Here is a 22,538-nt window from a genome sequence, read left to right as displayed (position 1 = left end):
AGAACTTTACCAAGTAGAGAAGTAAAACATGAAACCCCAGGCAGTGATGGTAGTTGTGTTTTGTTGTTCTTGTTGTTTTGTTTCATGAGTGGAAAGGAACAATCATATGTTTATAAGCCCAACTTTTAAAAATTCAATATTCAAATATTACAACTAAACTTCAGGGATAGGGCAGAAAAAATACATAACCTTACAAGCTATACAATCTCTAGAGACTAAAAGAATGGTGCTAAAAACCTTGGCACTGATTTTTAGCTACTGAAATATTATTTTCTGGACATTTTTGAGAAATTTCGATACGAAGGCAGTGTTCTATCAATATTTGTTCATCCTCTGTGAAGGTTTTGCACCATGTCAAGAAGCTAGGGAGACGTGTAAGCCAAAGGTTCCTCATCACTGCTCCTTATCAGAGCTTCTCAGAGACGGCTCTGCATCAGAGTCACCTGTTGTATTGGTTAGGATGCTTTTGGCTATAAGTAACAGGATATTCAGCCAAAACTGCCTTCAAAAATACAAGCTTCTTTTTTCATACGACGAAATGTCTAAGGTAAGTAGATCCAGGGTTTGTTCAGTAGCACGTTGATATCAAGGTCCAGGTTGCTTTCCATTAGCTAATCTTGACTTTTTCTTCATGGATAAATGATGGCTGCTAGAATTCCAAGAAACACAATCCCCATCCACAGCTTCATCCTCCCCTGCTAACACACACACACACACACACACACACACACACACACAAAGAGAAGAGGGTTCTCCTCTTGCCTCTCTGTCTTTATATTAGGAAGGAAAATCTTACCCAGTGGTCCGCAGTAACCTTGCCCGCAAATTTCATTGGCAAGAAATGAATCATGCTCATCCTTAAACCAACAACTGGCAAAGAGGAATGATGTTACAGAGATTGACTTAGACCAGTCATGATTTATTCCTAGGGGTGGCAAAGGGACCCACTGGCATACCTGAGCAATGGCTCTTAGGTAGGTAATAAGTCACATTGCCACACTTGGGGAGATTCAGTCTCTGGAGATTCTGAGTTTAGTAAGCCTAAAAGTAATATTTTAAACTTTCAATTAAACATATTTGCCTTTGGGTGGGGGGAGAGATTTTTTATAAAGAGAAGCAAGTATTGGGTCCCTTCTTACCTAGGGATAATTTCCTTTTATTCCTATCTCATTGCATAGTGTTTTACTTCATGATGATTCAATCAAAACACTATATTAATTAACCAAATAGAATAGTGGTTGTTTTCTTTTGATAACTTCATTGCATGCAGTTGGAACACTTAATACTTTCCGATAAGGTAGTTCTCATTCAAGGAGACATTCTTAGTCATTTCAGTAATTAATTGTCAAGGAAATTTTAAGCCCTACTCTTCATTTAATCTGAAGTCCTCACTGATGGAATAGGGCTTCTTTTGGGAAATGAGCATTAGATCAGAGTTGATTAGCAGAATCCAGAAATTGGAAAGTTTCAATATGTTCTACATAGAAATACCGTATGATATGGAGACCCTATGCTTTTAACACATAAATGGATGAGCACGAAAGATAGGAGATTTTTATTATAATTGTTATAGAGTACTTAATGAACAGTCATGGAGATGCTTTTTCAAATGCATGACTACAGTGCATAGAGTACTCCAGCAATATATGTAAATTCTCAGTACAGTCACCCCATTAAATGCCAGCCTGTCCTACCAAAGACAGAAAATAACACAACCAGTCTTTATCCATGTAATGATCTTTCAGCAGTAATTCAGTTGATAGCAGTAAGTGTATTTTACTTGCCCAAGAGCCTGTGGACATTTGCAAGTTGATAATTCTTTCATTTCCTCTGGAATATTACAGAAAGCACTTTTAAACACTTAGATTAACAAGATAACCTGAAAAAGAGAAGGCTGATTTAACAAACCTCTTTCTGTATATGAAAGCATATTTACGGAAGTGGTTTTCAAAGTGTGCTTCACTTGCCAGGAGGAACGGGGGTGAGTGGACAGGGCTTCTGCAGCCCCACCTTTATCTGTCCCATTTGTTGGATTTCAGGATAAGGTTTCATTTAGCAAAAGATCTCTGGCTTAAAAAAATATTTGAAAATTGCTGTAGAAGATTCTAGGCAGTTCCCCCATCTTCTTTGAAAACCGCAAAAACAAAAAAATGACTTAAATTGTGGCAGGCGGAATTAAGCTACCTAAAATCAAATTACCAGAGTCTATCTGTGGTGGAATTAAGTTACCTAAAATCAAATTACCAGAGTCTATCTGTGAAAAATATTATTACCAAAGAAAGCTGTATCATTATCTTTTCTCTAAAGCTCTAAGAATTGCATAAATTCTTTTTAAATGTATTTTAAATTGCATTTAAAATTTTTTTTTAATTTATTTATTTATTTTTGGCTGCATTGGGTCTTCTTTGTTGCACACAGGCTTTCTCTAGTTGCGGTGAGTTACTCTTTGTTGCGGTGTGAGGCTTCTCATTGCAGTGGCTTCTCTTGTTGCAGAGCACAGGCTCTAGGCACGCGGGCTTCAGTTGTTGTGGCGCACGGGCTTAGATGCTCCACGGCATGTGGGATCTTCCCGGACCAGGGCTCGAACCCGTGTCCCCTGCATTGGCAGATGGATTCTTAACCACTGCGCCACCAGGGAAGCCCCTGAAAATCTTCTTATTGTAAAAATACTAACAATAAAGAAACATAGAGAATAAAAATGAAATTCCAACAACTCCATTTCCTTCCCCAAAGGCAACTACTGTTAACATACTTTTTCCTATTTATTTACGTATATATACATACCAGAACTGCTCATATTCTTGATCTATTATTCTTGATCTGCAGTTTTCTCTCAAGTTTGGAGGAAAGACAAAGGAGACTGTTCCTTTGAAGTCCACAGCTCTATGATTTTGGTGGCATATGTGCCTAATACTGGAAAATAAAGCTCAAATTAAATCAAGATAGTTTCTAAGTATGTGTATCAGTCCTGTAGGAAATTCCATATACTGGGAATGCTAAAGAGAGGCATGATTGGCCAGTAGCCTTTGCATTTGTTTTTAGAAAATACTTGACCTACTAACTTATAAGCAAGTGGGCAGTCACAACAGTCATAACAGCCATGTCCCTGGGCTTACGTCAAGCCTCATTCTTCTATTGAAATCTGTATTTGAGTCAGAGAACTTAGATTAAACTCACATTATTTACTGAATTTATGAAGTCTATAAAATTTCACCATTTGAAAAAAATACATTTTTTTCTAATATGGTTTACAGGTTGTATATCAGTCTGAATAAAGCAATATCCTGATTGAGAGGCAGGAAAAAAAACTTGAAAAAACTTGGTTCTGTGTATAGGCCCTTTTACTGTTTATTTAAAATGTACCTTGCCTTCCTAGTTCTCAGTATAATTCTCTGATATACAAAAATCTCTCAAACCATCTAAGTTTAACTGGATTTTATTTTAAATGAAAAGCTTCTTAATTCTTAGAATCTTAAGTCATATTTAAGTGGCAAGTTGTCACCTAGCCAGTTAACTGATAATTCAGAATATGTAAACAATATTTGTCAAGAGAATAGAAGTTCTTATTTCATTCATTTTGTTACCAATGTTGTACAACTTAAATGGATTAGTAAAAATTTTTTGTTCGTAATAAACTCTATAACATTGATAACAATGGAAAAAAGTAGAGCTGAACAAAAGATAGAAAATTTTAATATTTATATTTGCTTGTGGAATGTGTTTTCAAACTTACAATTAACTATGGGTATATACAAGTAGAATTTTAAACAAAATATAACAAAAATGTAAAATTATAATGCAGTGACTTGATAGAAAGGACATGAAGTCAAAGATATAGATTAAAGAACTATCTCATTTCACAGATTTTTATAGTTTTACTATGGGGCTTGGCTGATATTGGCTGTGTTCACTGAGAAAAGTTATTTAGCTTCTCTAAGTTTTAGTTTTCTTATTTAATGAAAGAGATTGGGCAAGGTAATTTCTAAAGGCCTTTCCAACTTTTATTATTCCATTAAACTATGAGTGATTTTTAGCTGCTTAGAAGCCATCTAGTTTCTCCATATTTCCTCACTTTTTAACTTTTCCATCTCAGACACCTAGCATCTCATATCGATTCTTAACTCTGTTGAACCTTCACTGGACCCAAAGACTTTTAAAGACTTCCATGAACACAATAAAAAAATTAATTAGGGTCTGTTAACTATAGTATATCAATCATTTAACTAGCATTGTTGAAAAACAAAGCATTTCACTTAAATTAATTTTATTGGTAACTGACACCTATTTTACTGAATATAACATTTTTGTTTAACATTCGCTTGAAAGAAAAGCTCTACAAATTTGCCAACACAGAATGCTAGGTTTGAATATTTATGAACCATCCAGGCAACTTGAAAAGAATTAAAGTGATCTTGTTAAGGAGTATAGTTTTTGAGTTCACATTTTGATGCATATATAAATAAACAAATTCTAGAGAGAGAAAAAGAAAAGAAAAGCTCTAAACTGTACTGTATATTTTAATGCCTTTTAAAACAAAATATTTCCACCTAATTTTTTCATTTTCATTTTCTTAAAGATGTAGAATCACCTTTCTAAACATCTGTTACTATACAGGGGCTCCTTCAGGGCCAATTCAGGTATGAAAATTCTTACTAAGGATTTATTTGGTGGCAAATGACAGAAACCCAGCTCAAACTGGTAAGAAATTTATTGGCTCACCTAACTGAAAAGGAGCTGCTTTCAGGGGTACCAGCAATGTGATTATTAATTTAGAGCTTTCTCTTTCTGTCTTTCCATATTAAGACTCTGCTTTGTTCTGTGGTTAGTTACCTCATTCTTTAGAAGGCTTTTCTTGTATGTTACAACGATTGTCAACAGCAAGTCTGGGCTTAGCAACCCCGACAGAAAGAAAACTCTTTCTTAATGGTTCCAGTGAACACCCTAAACCTGACTCTCATTGGCCAGCTGTGGGTCACATGCTCATGCCTGAACTGGTCAAGGTGACCAGGGAAGGAGTTCCCTCGCTGGCCAAGCGTGTCCTCATCTCTGGAGCATTGGTGGAGCATGGGGGATTAGAGAGGGAAGGATAAGAGTCTCACATGAACCATGTGTATGGGGAATAGAGGAGGCATGGATTCCACAAAAGAAGATTAGTGTGCTATCACCAAAACAAGGGGGGAAAGATGCTTGGCCGGCCAAAACTATAAATATCCCCTATGAAAAAGACACTTATTCCCACATTTTGTAGCATTAGATTGCAATCTTTTCCATCTCTTTCATTGTCAGCTGTCACTCACGCTGCTCTCAATTTGTCTCTATCACAATCTCTTCCTACATTTTAATGTATAACATCATAAGAGGGCTTGGAAGTCAGATGAGCAAAATCATTAGAACTGTTTTCAAAATAAGAGTTAATGCGCTCTGAGAACTTGAGAGCCTCTCTATGAGTAAGGAGTATAAACTTTCTGCTTTTTAATGGACTTCATGATATTTCTTACGGTCCTTAAAAAGCTCATTTTTCCATATTTTCTGATTTCTTTACCTTCTTCTGCCTTCTTAATGGGGGATATACTATTGTAAATTTGTAAATATTGTAAATTTCAAGACCCAGTGACTATGAACAATAAATGCCATGAACATGGTTGCTTTAAGTTACATTTTTGTGATTTTTCTAAATTTAAGTTGGGTTTTGAAATGAGACCGGTGGTTTAAGTATTCTTTTGGAAATGGAAACATAGCAGAGTATAAACAAACAGAGCTGACCAGTTGTAAGTTGTTTTACTGGACTTATTAAAATACTGGTATTTTATTTTACCTTTTCTCTCTTCAATACCTCTCTGATCTCAAACACTACTTTGGTATCCATGGTGGAGACTATGGGAGAATAGGGACATTTTTTTAAACACAAAACTATATGAATTCTCGAAAATAGCATATATTGTGCAACATGCCCAATTTTGATTTTTTATGTTAAAAATGACTAGAATAACATTAATAAAATGAATTCTCAAATTCATTTTAGCCAGTAGTGTTACGTCCCCTAATCAAGAAGTTTGCCTTGAAAGGAAGAGGTTAAAAGCATGATCAAAGAAAATGAATGGAATTATGTAGTAAATTCTTCAAGACTGGGGAGACCTTGTCCTGCTTTAAGAGGAAAAGCAAAAAGAATCTCAGAGATTTATGATAATTAGGGAGGAGGAGTATGAATGGCTAATAACCAACACTAGTGAATGCCTACCATATCCATGGTTGGACCTACTCTTGTCTCCATTGTACAGATGGAGAATTACTTACAAACAGCCTAAGAAATTTGGTATATGATGGAGCTGGACTTTAGACCCAGGTTTGTCCAAATCCAGAGCCAATAGACTTTGTCACCTACTATATTAGGGGGTCAGTCTCTACAGAGGGTGAAGGCCAAGTGTCATGGTTTGGGATACAATGTCCTAACTCTCCAGCCTCGTCTCTCATTATCCATAGCCTGCCACCACAGGCTCTAACAGAGTTTTCCCTTGCACCGCACTGGCTTTCATGCCTCGATGACTTTAAGGCAAGGGTTCTCTGAACCCAGCATTTTCCTGTCAAAATGCCATTCTTTCTCATGAGTCTGAAGTTTGAAGTATTTAAATTTTAAAAACTATATATACATATACATAAACACATACACATATGTAATGTATCATTCTATATACTTGTATTTATTTTATATAATATATAATAAAAATCAAACTGAAGGCTTTTTGAGATGCCACTCTGGCCAACATTGTATTCTGCAAGGAAGAAAAATGATGATGGTGGTGGTGGAAAGGATATCATTTTTGTTGAAATTTTAAATGCAAACATCTTGGCATTTTGTTAAACAGAAAATGATGCCTTGAGGCAGAGGTCCTAGCTAATTTATCCCTGTCTTTATGGTCTAGCATAGTGTCTGGCACATATTAGGCACTCAAATGTGTATTGAATTAGATTTTCCCTTCTCTCACATAATTTCTCTTTGGTTCTGCCAATGCTTATAGTTTGTACCTCTATTATAATACTCATCGTACTTGTTGCATTAGGAATAAGTTTGGTTACTAATAAAAAGCAAACTTGGCTAATAGTGGTTTATACAATTACTCCAAACCTTGGCAGTCCAAGACTGACTCAGCAACTCATGATGTCGTCAAGGAACCAGTCCTCCTTCTTACTTGTCTACTGTCCTTGCATAGGGATTTTTATTTTCATGGTTAAAAGATGACTGTTGGCCCTCCAGGAGGTATATACATTCTAAGAAGGAGAAAGAAATGTGAGAGGGCAAAGAGTAAACAGTATGATCCTTGAAAGGTCTTGCCTTATTGTTTGGGAATGAAAGCCCTCCCCAGGGACTCCCACTTATATCTCATTGCATAGAACTATGACACATGGCCACCTCTAGCTGCAGAAGTAGCTAGGAATTAGAATATTTGGCTTTTCAGCCCATATAGCATGGGAAGCCAAGGGAGAAGAGATTGAAGTGGGTGTTTATGAAGGCAACCTACAGGTCTGCCCTACAGGTTTTTTAGTTACTTCATACAAATTTATTTTTCTTGGTGTACTGTTAGTCTGTAGAGAACAAAGGATGTGCTTTGGTAATCTTTGAATTACCCACAGTGACTACCAAGAGTCTGTCACAGCACTTATCACAGTGTCTAAGACATTGTGGCTGCTCCATCATTGTTGTTGTATTTTTTTTAACTTCAATTTTGAAATAAGAACTAGGCAGGAATTAGTGACTCTGGTTTCTCTGAATATGATGGAATCCATAGATTTCTCTTTGGTGACTCATTTCCTCATATCAACATTGGAAAATTACCTGGGGCTTTCCTGCTTCAAGTTGGCCCATTAGAGAGGACAATTGAACAGTGATATTGCTGGGATTATTTGCAGTATACGTCAGAAAACAGGGTGGGAAAGAAATCATATGAAAATATGGTAAACAAGGGCTTTTTCAAGAAAGGTAAAAAGGTAGGTAAGAATTAGGATTATATATTGTAATCAAAGAAAAGATTAGCAATTGAAAGTTAAGAACAGTCTAATTTAAAATATTTTAGCCACTAAGGGGAAAAATAAGTACAGTTCATTCATTTAAATCTCAAATTGCTGTTCTATATCTATACTCTTTCTCCTTCAAAACAGATCCTGTTCTTCTTCCCTCTATCATTCTTAATTATAAATCATGGAGAATCAAGATAAAACAAGTAACCATGAAGATTCAGAACCATCCACAGAGGTGAATCACACAGCCTCCAGGTGTCAAGAAAAACAGGTATGATCAAATGTAGAACATCCCAACCATTTCCTTAAGGAGGGGACTACGTTTCCAAATCGATGACAGAATTGTGTTCTCTTCATTCTCTATCACTCAATTAACAATTCTCCCCATTCTTAAATCCCCAAACTGGTGTAGTAGGTGTGACTGCCAGTTTTCCTAGATAGTCCTTAGCAGCTGGCCCTACATGGAGAGCCTGTGAAGTGCTTTGTGTTCCCAGCCTAACCCCTAGAATGATTCTGGTTTCTTCCCTCTTTATTGCTTAAGTTAAAGTAAATGAATGAATGTGAATTTGTTTTCGCCACAGATGATTATCTCTTTCTGAATCACTCTGACATATTTACCAACTATTGCCTTGAATCATATTTTAAATAGGCTAATTTTTAAACCCAGTATTGAAAATCATAATGAAATTTTATGTGACTCAAGCATTTATAATGCTGCAAATAGTGACTCAATGGTAAATACTCCTCCCATAGTTTGTTCTTACTCTGAGCATTCTCCAATTAGCTAGTAATAAAGCTGTGCTTTTCCTCTGTAAAGTGTTAGCCTTGATTCTAGCAACAGAAATTTGATTTGTGATGTGATGGCTCAGTACCTATAAATATGTACAGCAAATATATAGTTTTAAGGATTTTTTAATTGCTTTAAACACAGGAGGAAACAGTTATGAACCCCAGAGGTATAGATGGAAATGAACCAACAGAAGGAAGTAACCTACTGAATAGCAATGAAAAAATGCAAGAAACACCAGCTGAACCAAATCATTTGCAAAGACTAAGACAAACATTTGCTTGCCCTCCACGTGGTTTACTGGATAGAGTAATAACAAATGGTATGTAAATGATAAGGATGAATTCAGAACAAGAGGGTAAAAAATCAAGTTGTTATAATGAGAGATTCCAAAGTAATATGGTTTAAAGGACAAAAAGACGTTTACTTCTCTCTCACATAAAAACTACAAGGTGAACAATTCATAACAGTATGTAGCTCTGCTCCATAGCCATTCAGGGTCCCAGGCTGACAGGCCTCCACCATTTTCAACACAGGGCTACCAAGAGCAGTGTTGTCACCACCATTCCCGCTAGCAGGAAGAGGGAGAGAGCAGAGGTCAAGGGCATTTTCCTTTTCTGTATCTGAGTAATTTCACAGGATAACGTTGGGCCTCCAATGAGAAAAATGACTGAGAAATTACTTATAAACAGAAAAGCTCCAAATAAATGTTGGTTGTTATTACTGTTAAGTCATGCCACTAATGTTTGAGCAAACACAGCTCAATTTATACTTCCAAACAAATCCATCATTTTGTAAGTAAAGATCCTGGTTTCCAATTCAACTTATTGCTGCTATTACTTAAAATTGGGGGGGGTTAAGGAGGGGGAATTTATCTCTGCACTATTTTGATGTGTTAGGGTTGGGATATATTTGTCTTTTAGGAATGGATTTGGTCTTTGGAGGCATCCCAACATTATTCTGATATCAATTTGATGAATAAATGGACGTTCAATTTCAGTAATGTTCAAAAAGGAAGTGTGTGTGTGCATGTATACTGCATGTATATTGGAGGATGTGTAATATAGTAAGAAAAAGGAGAATGGGGTTGAAACTCCTCTATAAAGGCACATTTGAAGACAGTTTCAAAAATTGTGTTGAGGAATGACAGCATCATTAAATATATGGCCTCCCCCAGTAAATATGTTGAAGAATGTAACATGTTTGATCTAGAAGTTATATTTACTGAAAAATCAGGCTCACTTCTTTATACGTATACTTCATTTGTGAGCTCTGAAAAACATTTTTATCATTTGCCACTGGGACAATGGAAGCCAAGTATGATACGTGATATTATACTTCAGGCTCTAGATATGTTTTTAATGAAAATAGGTAAGTTTCTAAACTAGCATGAGAAAAAAATCTCAAACTTTATTTAAAACATGTAGAGAAAACCAGGTTCCAGAATACACACTAGTTGAGAAGGCAACAGATAATTTAATACCTTTTCTGTTCTTTTTATTTTTTTAAACTTTCACCGTTCAAGCTATGGCACATTTCTAGTTAAAACATATAAACTACAACGGATATGGATTGCATTAAGGAAAGGGGTATAAAAGAATGATGTGATTTGGAGACTAGTTTTATAAAATTCTATAATCATTGTCCTTAAAGCTGCCTGAGAAATGGGGACTCACGATACGTAAACACCTCTCACTTGTTTTCTTATACTTCTGTTTCCGAGACTTACAAGACTGCTTTTTTTCCCTGTACTCCTTCCTGTGACCATTCATCATGCAAAGTATTCTTCTTAAGAAGTAAATCTTACGTGTGAAAATATTATTTTTCAAAATTGTAGATAAGAAATAAATTATTAACTGAATTAAACATGATTTAGAGAAACCTTATACATGTACACTCACTATGTATTTAGAATTTCATTTTGAATATGAGGAAGGAAAAGGAAAGTTAGAGGTTTTTTTAAAAAAGTAGTGTAAACGTATGGGCACCAAGGGGGGAAAGTGGCAGGGGTGGGGTGGTGGTGGGATGAATTGGGAGATTGGGATTGACATATATACACTAATATGTATAAAATAGATAACTAATAAGAACCTGCTGTATAAAAAAATAAATAAAATTCAAAAAAAAAAGTAATTAAGAAAACCCTTAATTCTACCTTTCTGAATTAGTATAAAACTAGGTTTATGCTGTGATAAGATACAAGTTAGTAGCTGGCAATTCCTGATTTCCCATTATATTTCAACCCCTGTTAGAAATTTCAGCCCCTATAGCCAATTGGGAAATACTGAAGGCCCCTTTGTTATTTTGTTGTAATAGCATCATAAGCCTAGAAAACCTGGAACAATTCTGTAAGGGTTTAAAAAACAGGACATTGGACATGATCTCTAGCAATATGTAGAGGAGACTCAATGAATAATCCTTTCACTTATGCCAGTGAAAACATCTGAAAATAGTTTAAGTCTTTTTAAATATACCTTTTATCTGTCAAGAAAACAGAAAGTCATCGGACACCAAAAACAAATTATAAGTAGGAGAGATAAATAAACACTCAAGCTGGCCTTCTCTCCAGAGGCTTCTGCAAAACACCAAAGAACTTGAGATTTATTTTGAGAACCAAGGGAGTATAGGAGGCTTTGCTAGAGCCGCCCAGGTTGGGAGAAGTATCATAGGAGAAATCATTCTCCCTCACCCACACAAAGTCAGAACCCAATGTGATGGTGGATTTGAGGTAAACCTGCCCTGCAGAGGGGCCTAGTAACTAAACCTGTCTGTCTAAACTGTGGTGCTGGCTGGAGGAGGGGAGAGTCTCCACTAAAAATGGGTAACTTCATTCTGATTTGTGCTCCAAATTCACAGAAAAATAACTCAAACTGAACGTATATCTAAAAGTGGTCCCAGTTTGTAAGCATCTAAACACATGGTAAAAGCAAATCCTATCTGGAAAAAGTCAGACTCAACCTAAGGCTCCAGCAATTCCCAGAGATACAGTTGCAAGGAAGAGCTCACTGTCGCAAGAAAACAAACAAAAAATCACAAATAAATGCGCAAGGAAACATTGCAACATTTTCCATTATCAGAAAATAGAATATAAAATATTTTTGATATCTGTAAAGAAGCTAAAGAGGAAATAGCAAGTATGAGTACAAAACAACTCTTTATAAAAATGAACAGATTTTAATAAGAACCAAACTGAAGTTCTAGAGATGAAAAATAAAGTACAGTAATTGAAATTTAAAACAGTGGATAGACAGCAGAGTAAGTGGAAAGAAACTTGGTAAACTAGCAAATAGATCTGAAGAGATTATGTACAATGCAATACACAAAGACAAAGATGGGAAATATGAAACTAGGGTTAGCAACGCAGAGAGGCGAGTGTGACTGTTTAATCATAGTTCCGGAAAAAAAAGAATAGGAAGAATGGGGGAGATAAAATATTTGAAGGAATACAGAATTTATAAAAAGCATAAATCCTAAGCAAACCAAAAGGAAGCCATTCCTAAACATATACTGAATTTGCAGAAAGCTGAAGGAAAAGAAAGATCTTAAAACCAACCAAAGAAAAAGAATTCCCTAAAAGAGCTGAAATTAGACTTACAAAACAGTAACGAAAGACAGAAAACCAAAGAATAATATTTTCAAGGAACTGAAAGTAACTCTCAACTTAGAATTGTATACATAGATAAGCTATCTTTTAAGAATGAGAATAAAGATGATTCCAGATAAATAAAAATTTGCTACCAGCAGATCTTCATGAGAAATATAGCATGCTCTGCTACAGAGTGTTTCTGTACCATGAATTAGTTTATATGCGATGGTAAATAGGGAACTGTGTCAGTGTAATATGGAGTTTGCATTTTTGTACATAATTTTTCCTGGCATATTAATATTTAACATCATCGAACAATAGCAGATAAGTACAAAGTGAATTGAACCCTCCCCCCAAAAAAGATCAGGTATATACTTTATTACAACTAAAGATAAAGACTTACTAACTTTAAAGATAAAGCCTTTTAAAAAGCTGAGCACCCTGTGTAAGTACCTTCTTTTGAGGTGGTTAGTTGTTCTCTTAGGGACGTCAAAGACTTAAACTTTCCACGACATTAAGCTGTCTAATGAAGCCACATGTGATGAAGAAGCTGCCAACACTGACCTCGATAAAAAACAAAACAAAACAAAACAAAACATTAACAACAACAAACCATTTGATTGATGGAGAAGGCTACAGTCTGGATAGGATTTGCTGGAACTACTCTCTGTTTAGAGCAAATGCTCTCAAGATTCTGCATCGTAAGTGCGGTTCCAGTGTTTTAAGTCTGCAAAGAAGAGGTTGACTATGGGAGATACAAATATTAGTGGAGATTTAACTGTGCTGGTACTTTTTTTAGGATCGTTGTTGTTCCTGTTAGTGTTTTGGTCACAAGTTTTGAGTTGCGAGTAGTCTGCCCAACTCTCTTTTTTCCATGTGCCTTTCTATTGTCAGTGTACAATTTTGTAGAACACAAGGTTTTCAAACAGGGAAACATATTTCACATTCTAACAGACATGCCTCACCTAAAGGAAATACTTCAGGCAACAAAATAATTGTCCAGATGAAAGGTTTGAGATGCCATAATGAATGATGATCAAAAAAAAAGGTAAGTATGTTGGTAATTCTAAACAAACATCGACAATAGAAAAGAAGCAATAGTTAAACAATAAATTAAACAATAATGCTTAATTCAAGGCAGAACTAAAATACTGGAGTGTGATTGTTAAAGTGTTCTCATGTTTCTGTGAAGAGGATATAGATAGTGACTGTTTCTCTTTTTATTAACTAATGAATATTTATGGTAAAATTATAAGGAAAAATAGGGGAATAGTTAAAAAAAAATCCAAGATAGTAGTTTCTTCTGGCAGTGTGAAAGGAGATGGGCGATGGGATTAGGAGGAGCACACAGGTGGATTCAAAGGCACTGGTAATATCCTACTTTTTAAGGTGGTTGGAAATTACCCAGTTTTTTATATTACTGATGTTCTTTAAAACTTACACATGATTATAAATATTTGTATGTGTATTCATTTTTTTTAATGTTTATATTAAAACCTGCAGATGACCACTTGTTGGTAGAAACTAGTTTTCCTCATTTATTTCAGTTACCATGGTGGTTCTTCTGTGGGCTATAGTTTGGTCAATTACTGGCCCTGAATGTCTTCCTGGAGGAAACCTGTTCGGAATTATAATCCTATTCTATTGTGCCGTCATTGGAGGTAAACTTTTGGGGCTCATTAAGTTACCTACATTACCTCCACTGCCTCCCCTTCTGGGTAAGTGCTAAACACATCCTGTTTTCTTCAGAGTAAGTCATATTTAAGTCATATTATGGAAATAATATATAATGGTGTGCCTCTCATGCTCTCTTCCTAAATCCACATTCTTTGACACCATGTCGGTAGCTTAACATCAGCCATGGTGGAAGTATCTTTAAGACAGAAATCAGCAAGTGCTACAAATCAGAGCTTACTATATTGTTAGTCATTCACATCACTGACAAGTGAAGTTCCAACATGCATTTTCATTGGTTCATTTTCGTCTTACTCATTAACATAAACAAAATTATCAACCGATATTCATGGTGACACTATACTCGCTCGTCATAATGTGAATGACTTCTTTGCTAAGCCAGATAGTAGTCAAGCATTTATTTGTAATCTGGTTTTGTCAATTCATTGTTGAACTGCAACCGTAGTTGGTTATGGATATGGAGTTCAACAATGAAACACAATGAAAGCATTCTATGAGAATCAATTGGCTATATAGAATTTACAGCGATGATTGTTGCGTATTTATAAACTGTATTCTGCACATCCTTTATATCAGTAAAATTTATAATAAATATGTAAATATATAAATATAAATACACACACACTTTTTTGGACAGCTACTTATTAAGCATTTACCAGCACACCATTGGGTGTATTGTATTATCATGCTTATTAAAATAATTTAGCCAAAAATATTCTTCCAGAGGCCATGAGAACTGTCCAAACATGAAACACATGAAAGTTAGTCTTAACACTGGACATTATATCTTTAATGTTTCTTCAAAGAATTCCCTATTACAAAATTTAATTTACCACTTTCATTATACCACAAAAGGCATTTTGTGTCCATTTCTAACAGATTTATAAATCACTAAGTTTTATTTAAAAATCACATAACTTTTACACATATATATTTGCACACATTTCCTGAGTAAAAATTTTTCCTGTTATTTTATGTTAGTGAGGACAATCAATACTGGCTAACAAAGACCAAAATTACTTGCTTTTGAATTTGTGGTCAGCAGTTGAAGCTAAATATAAAAAGAAGTAGAGTTATTTACATTTGACCATGCACTATTTCTCATATACTTTTCAATTTTAGGTAAAAATAAAGTTATTTTGCTTAATTCATATTATTTATCATGAGTGCTTTTTGTTCTCTAAAGTTATTAATTGAATTATTGTTAAAATGAGTTGTTTCTAAATATGCCTGTATGCTGTGATAAAGGGTTGGCAATCCACCTCTTTTGTAAATAAGATATTACTGTAACACACCCATGCTCACTCATTCACATATTGTCTGTGGCTGCTACAGACTACAATGGCAGAGTTGAGAAGTTGTGAAAGAGACCCTGTGGCCCACAAAGCCTAAAATATCTCTTATCTGACCCTTGACAGAAAATGTTTGCTGACTCATGCATCTAAATCAGTGCTTCTCAAACTTTATCATGCAGAAAAATGAGCTTGGGACCTTGTTAAAATGCAGATTCTAATTAAACAGAATCAGGGTGGGGCCTGAGATTCTGCATTTTTAATAAGCTAATCATAAGTTTTCAAACATGGCTGTGCATAGGAATCACCTCGTGAAGTCTTTTAAAAGCTGATGCCCAGAGATTCTGAATTAATTGATGTGGCATATGCCCTGGGCATCAGAATTTTTAAAAGTTCCCCAAGTGATTCTAATATGCAACCTAAGTTGAGACTGCTGTTCTAGACTCCATGAAAATACCCTTTATACCTCATCTGTTTTTTTTCCATTCTATGCCTAATATTACAACAAACTAAGTATACCACATTGCCAAGTGGTACAGACTTGGGCTTTGAGATCACATGAAATCTCCTGGGGTAACTGAAATTATTCTGAAAGATCACATACGTTATATATCTTAGCATCTCTTTTTGTAGTGTTACACTTGTGATAGAAAAAAGTTTACCACTTTTTATTGTAGTAGGGCCAGTAACCAAAACCGAAACATTATCTGAATCCATAAAGACTTGTTAAGACAGAATATGTGTGATGATTGCCTGTTCTATATTTTCATAAGCTCATTGAAATAATTGCTAGAGATAGAGGATGAAGGAGAATTTATTTATTACCAAAATGAACGGGAAAACAATTGCCCTGGAACACTTTCCTTTGCCCATGGTCTGGGCTGATGTGGCCACCTGATTTTGATTTGGATGTTCCCTTCTTGCCTCTGAGCCCACATGGGCCTCTCCTTTCGTTGTGGGGAGAAGAACACCTTTCCTAATAGAGGGGTATTATTCTTTTTTCTCTTAATTTGTATTATGGAAATCTTTTTAAATATGCAAAAGTTATCAATACATAACCAATCTTATTTCATCTACTCCCAAGTTTTTTTGGAGCAAATTATAATTGAAAAAAATTTCCATAATACAAATTAAGAAAAAAAAGAATAGTCCTCTATCAAAGGAGGTGTTCTTTCCTCCACAACCTACATGAGAGGGAGAGGCCAACGTGGTCTCAGAGGCAAGAAGAAGATGCCTGCCAAGTCCATATCAGGTGGCCAGAGCAACCCAGACCATTGGCAAAGGAAACTGGGTCCCAGGGAAATTTTCACATTCATTTGGGGAACAAAAAAATGCTCCCTTCCCCCCTAAAACTCCAAAAAAAAGCCCTCTTAACATATTTTTGAATTCTTTTTAGATTATTATTCTTTTTTGATTCCAGGTAGTTATATGCTATAATTAATTTAGGACTGGTTTAGATCCACATTTTAAGTTTCAGTAAGGAACTATTGACGTATTAATTAAATATAAGGTTAGTGCAGCATTTTGGGCTTGGTAATTCGTCAATATCTATGAGAATGAAATATGCCTGTACCCTAGGGCTTAACATTTCCACTGCTAGGGATTATCCTGTGGATATACTTACGCAAACCTACAAACATGTAAGCTCCATATGGACAAGGACCATGTTGGTCTAGCTGATATCTGTATTAGCAGGGTATCATAAGGGTCTGGCATGTAGTGGGCACTTAATAAATACTTGATGTATGAACTGTGCTCATTTCAGCACTGTTTGTAATGAAAAATCTTAAAGTCTATTAATTGGTTCCAAAATTATGGTACTTCCAAACAATGAGATACTATTACAACTATTATAAAATAAGGCAAATATATATATCAATGGGAATATATCCAGGATGTATTGTTAAATGGGGAAATATTATACCATGGTATATAAACATGCTTTCATTTGTGTCCAGCACACACACACAGGCATGCTTAAATAGGTATAGAAACTTTCTGGAAGGGCACAAATAATCCTTAACAATGAAAACCTTTGGGGAATGAAGATCAAAATTTGCCCTTGGGGTTGGGCATGTACTTGTCACTTTACACTTGTCAGTAATTTTTAATTTTACCATAAGCATATATTATTCTTCTCATTATTATTTTAAAAATAGTTATTGTAGGCTAGTTTATGTTTTCACAAATTCTAGAAAGACCATGACTGCAGAATTCAGAGCTTAGAGACCTTCTTCCAGGTTAAGTGGCAGTGATAAAAGGTGCGTGGGAGTGACGCTCCTTTACCTGACGGTGTCTGGAGCAAGTCACAAAAAGCCACACCGGTAATTCTTTTCTATGCTCATAGCTTACATTCAAAACATCCCAACACTAGTAAATTTGTCCAGTCATATAACAGGTGGTGCTTATAAGGACATGGTGAGAAGAGGGTAGTGCTGGAGCACGGAGGGTAGAAGCCTCACAGTATCCGCCGGAGAAGTCTTTCCCTTTGCGTGGGCATGTGGTATTATCATTGAGGGCAGGATTCCCTCACAAACTACTCAGTTTCCTCAGTCACACTCAGCTACTTGCAGTTCCTAGAATGTCACACTTCTTTTTCATACCTTGGAAGAAACTGCTTTCTCTTTCAGAAACTTTTCAACTCCCCGGCCTCTTTACCCCTTTTCTCCTTCTTTGCACCCCTCTGACTCACCCCTCCCGTCTCAGCTCATGCAATACCTCCTCGTGCTTCCATAACATTCAGATTGTCAATTTGTCTCGCTCCCCTAGAGGCTGAAGGCTTGTTGAGGTGTAGTACCCAGTTTTTGTCCATTATTATATCTCTAGTGCCGATTATAGTATCTAAAATACTGAAGGCATTTGGTGAATGTTGAATGGCTGAATGAAAAAAGAGTCACCAGCTGACATGACAGAGCAATGTCCATTTCATCATAACTCACCTTAAGCCTTTGCAGAGCAGGTTATGTGGGGGTATTTTTTCTTAAATTATCCTGTTTGAAGGTAAAATGGAATCCATATAGGTATTTATTGACATTTCAGGTAATCTGACATAGCCAATAAATGTCAGGAGCTCTTTGCTAGTTGCACACAAAGGGATGACTAAATTGGACATTGTATTTTTTTTTTAACATTTATTGTATTTATTTATTTTTGGCTGTGTTGGGTCTTAGTTGTGGCACGCGGGATCTTCATTGTGGTGCGCGGGCTGCAGAGCGCGTGAGCTCACTAGTTGTGGCACGTGGACTTAGTTGCCCTGCGGCATGTGGGGTCTTAGTTCCCCGACCAGGGATCGAACCCACGTCCCCTGCATTGCAAGGCGGATTCTTAACCACTGCACCACCAGGGAAGTCCCTGGACATTGTATTAAAACATTTTACATTTAGAACTAGATCACACTTTCTATCCAAATACTGCATCCTGTTTCTCCCTTTCAGGTTCAGTTATTTAGGAATTATTAATTATTCTAATCCGTTGTTTTTATCTTCATATTAAAGCCTTGTCTTAGCTCCTCTAATTTATTATATTATTTTAATTAAAAGCGTAACCTAATTTCACCTAACGAATAAGCAAAAAAGGAAGTATTTCCTAGGATTATAGGGTAGTCTCTTTCACAGCTAAAGTGCCAAAACCTATTGCCTGTACTTGAAAACTAACTAAAGAGTTGTTTGACTTTTCCATTCTAGGCATGCTGCTTGCTGGGTTTCTCATCAGAAATATCCCTGTCATCAGTGATAACGTACAGATCAAGCACAAGTGGTCTTCTGCTTTGAGAAGCATAGCCCTGGCTGTCATATTGGTTCGCGCTGGCCTTGGGCTTGATTCGAATGTATGAAGTACAAATTTCTAATTATTGACTAGGAATTTTGTTCCTTCACCCCTGCCAGTGTTTAGAATCACTGAGCTTTGGGAAATGGAGGTGGGCCTTGTGCATGACATTCGCAAGAAGAGAAGAGAATCTGTTTCATGCAGAACTCTCCCCAGAAGATGTTCCCATACTCTTTCTTGGAGAAAGGTGGAGTTACTGTGCGGGGACAGCACCAAGAATAAAGGCCCCCCCTTTTCTCTGACAGAGATATGGGCCATAGTTATAAATTATGGTCATGAGAGAGAAGACATCATATTTTTGGCATGCGAAGCCCTATATAAGAGTTTAGGGCTAACTGTACTGGCTCAGGAAACTGCCTCCTATATAGAATGAGTCTCAAGTATGAGTTTTTTTAAATGCTTTTTTTCATTAGGAATGAATTTTTGGAATGTTTTGATTTAGAAATGCATGTTTTGGGGGACGGAGGTTTTCACCCAAGCCTCATTTTGGGACCATAAATTGTAAATAAAGCTGACACTGAGAGGGTTAAATCAGCTAGCGTGGGGATTATGAGCACAGACTCGGGAAGCAGCCTGCCTGGGTGCAGACCTAGCTCCACAGCTCACCAGTGTCATGATCATAGGCAAATCACTTTAACTTGAGCCTTTTTAGATGAGGACATCTACAAAATGGGCATAATATTACCTATATCATAGGGCTGCTATGAGGAATAAATAAGCTGTCTCTAAACACTTAGAACACTAGATGTTCTAAGTGGAACATTCCTGGAAAATTTGTGATGATCCAGATGTGGGCTGAATATTGAAGCAAAAGCATTTAATGTCATAATCTCTGCATGTCTTTAGAGAATTATTTTAGTATGTCTATGTTTCTATTTCAGGCCCTGAAGAAGTTGAAGGGTGTTTGTGTAAGATTATCCTTGGGTCCGTGTCTTGTGGAGGCGTGTGCATCTGCTCTTCTTGCCCACTTCCTCATGGGTTTACCATGGCAATGGGGATTTATGCTGGGGTAATGGTTTTTCTTTATTGTATGAAAATATGCACAGACATTTAGGGCTTTCACTGATTCCTTACAAGAGAACACGTAATAGCATTTTCTTAAGGACATCAAAAAATACATCGGTATCAGCATAATCTAAATATTATAACTTCAAATTATAGTATATGTGTATAGTGTATATCTAGCTTTTGCAGTGATTATAATAATTTAAACTATTGAAGAAGTAATGATCTTTTACCTATATGTGATTCCAGACTGGTGAGAGAGATGCCAGATCTCACTTCAGAGTCTGTATAAAGGATAATAAATATATCAACAGTCATCAACACCCAGAAGTGTTTTCCTCCTTCTTTTGTCACCAGACTGATTAGATAGCTCTGCTGTCTCTTCCTTCCACTGTCAGTTCTTATTTCTAATGGTAAAAAGCCATGAGAATTAAATACATATGAAAGTACTTAGAATTTAGTACTAGTGAGTATGCAACAAGTAAGAAGTTCTTATTTCTCAGGGTTAGGACCCTGGAGCTATACTGCTTGGATTCAAATCCCAGCTCTATGACTTTGCGTTATGCAATCTTTGGCCAGTTATTTAATCTCTCTGTGCCTCAGTTTACTCATTTGCAAAACAAAGATAATGATTGTAGCTTTTTCATGGCGTTACTGTGAGGTTTAAATTAATATATGTAAAGTGCTTAAAGTGGTGTTTGACACGTAGTAAGCACTATAAAATGCTTTCTGGTGTTACTACTGCTGCCATTATGAGTGTCACTGTCAATGTCATTATGGCCTTTTCCTTCTAATCTGTTGTCTTATTTTACATACTCAATCCTGGTAAAAGGCCTAACGTCACTGGCTTCCAATCCAAAAAGTCTATGGCCATGTTTTTCAAACCTCATACCATGAATGTTTTGTTTTTAAAAAAAGGCAGATTCCTGGGGCCTAACCCCATTAGGTCTTCTATACCACCCATAAATATAACTTTTTAGGCAGCCTAAGTAGTTCTAATACAGGTTATCCATGGCCATACTTTGAAAAAAGTGTTCTATAGAACTCGCATATATGTATGTGTTTCTGGGTTGGTGCTTTGCTCCCATCTGAAAGACTTTAGTTGTCCAAAGTGTAACCTCTAAAAGAGTAGAGGTTATTATACTTTCCACAACAATAATAATAATAATGAGTAAGATACTGTCATAAATGCCTAAAGCGCTGCCTGCTTAGTTTTGTTTTAGGTGCTGTATCTCCAGCTGTCGTGGTGCCTTCAATGCTCCTTTTGCAGGAAGGAGGCTATGGTGTTGAAAAAGGCGTCCCGACCTTACTCATGGCTGCTGGCAGCTTCGATGATATTCTGGCCATCACTGGCTTCAACACCTGCCTGGGCATGGCCTTTTCCACAGGTACAGGGATCCATTCACAATGTGCTGTTCTCTTGCACTCTAGAAACATAGATTGTGGTGTTACAAGCATGGCGTAGTTGCTTGATAATTAATTAAGGCAAATTAAAATAGAGAAAGTCACCTCCCAAGATTTAGTTCCATACTAGGAAGGGACCAGTAGTTTCACCCTCTAGACATAGACTGCTCAAGCAGTTTGGTAAGTGCAGTAAGGGGAGATTCAAAGAAGGACTTAAAGAAGATTTAGAGAAGGACTAAAACAGCTTCTACATGGAGCCTCTGGGAAAGTTTAATCTTGGAGACTTCACACAAGGGATGAGTAGATTTTCAATGAGCACAATGACAGCAGGCCAAGTGGGAGGAACAGCACTCTTCTAAAATAGGAACAGTTTTAACATTTGGTGGGTAATAGCAGCAATGATTTTAATGGGCATCTTTTTCATACTTACCAAGTGTTTGAAATTTCAGTAGGCATTATGTTTTAAGTAGTAATGAAAAAGAACTTAAGGCATTTTTTCCTCTCCCACTATTATTAAGTACCTTTACTCTCCTTTGGCACAGCATAAATTTAAGTTCATGTTTTAATCCATGTCCAAGAGTGGGAAATAAGATTTGCAATTTCATATTATTGACAAAATGTAATTGTAGCTTAAATTTAGCTTCAGGTTATTTAGTGGGAACACACCTTCATAGAAAGTCATGTATTTTTAGTCTCTCCACCCCGCTGTAGTTATTGGCCCATTTTGGGGGGTTATGTATGATTTCTGCTGAGCACCTAGAACTTCGCCTCTTCCTGTTGCCCCAAAGTTGCCTTACATCCAGTCCCTGCCATATGTCACTGGTTAAATTAATCTTATCAAAAACATGGCTTTCGTAAGGTTACCTTCTTGTTCAAGAACCGGTAAGGATTCCCTCTTATCTATTAAGTCAAATCTACACTTTTTTCTCTT

General features: G+C 36.3%; 1 protein-coding gene across 3 annotated transcripts in view; it reads left to right on the top strand.

Moving 5' to 3' along the window:
* Positions 1–22,538, top strand: part of SLC9B2 (solute carrier family 9 member B2) — a 49,280-nt gene that overhangs the window by 4,145 nt on the left and 22,597 nt on the right. For 2 of the 3 annotated variants that reach the window (XM_059923357.1, XM_059923355.1), the window contains exons 2-7: positions 8,155–8,284; positions 8,945–9,122; positions 13,934–14,104; positions 19,057–19,199; positions 20,080–20,207; positions 21,416–21,591. In XM_059923357.1, coding sequence (XP_059779340.1) covers positions 8,195–8,284; positions 8,945–9,122; positions 13,934–14,104; positions 19,057–19,199; positions 20,080–20,207; positions 21,416–21,591 — 886 coding nt within the window. In that variant the 5' untranslated portion in view covers positions 8,155–8,194. Of the gene's footprint in view, positions 1–1,924; positions 1,982–8,154; positions 8,285–8,944; positions 9,123–13,933; positions 14,105–19,056; positions 19,200–20,079; positions 20,208–21,415; positions 21,592–22,538 lie in introns of those variants that run through there. The other variant, XM_059923356.1, reaches the window with a different exon arrangement.

Source organism: Balaenoptera ricei, chromosome 5, assembly GCF_028023285.1.
Source record: "Balaenoptera ricei isolate mBalRic1 chromosome 5, mBalRic1.hap2, whole genome shotgun sequence".
NCBI lineage: Eukaryota > Metazoa > Chordata > Mammalia > Artiodactyla > Balaenopteridae > Balaenoptera > Balaenoptera ricei.
The sequence above is the reverse complement of the archived record's forward strand: the minus strand, read 5'-3'. Positions and strand labels throughout refer to the sequence as shown.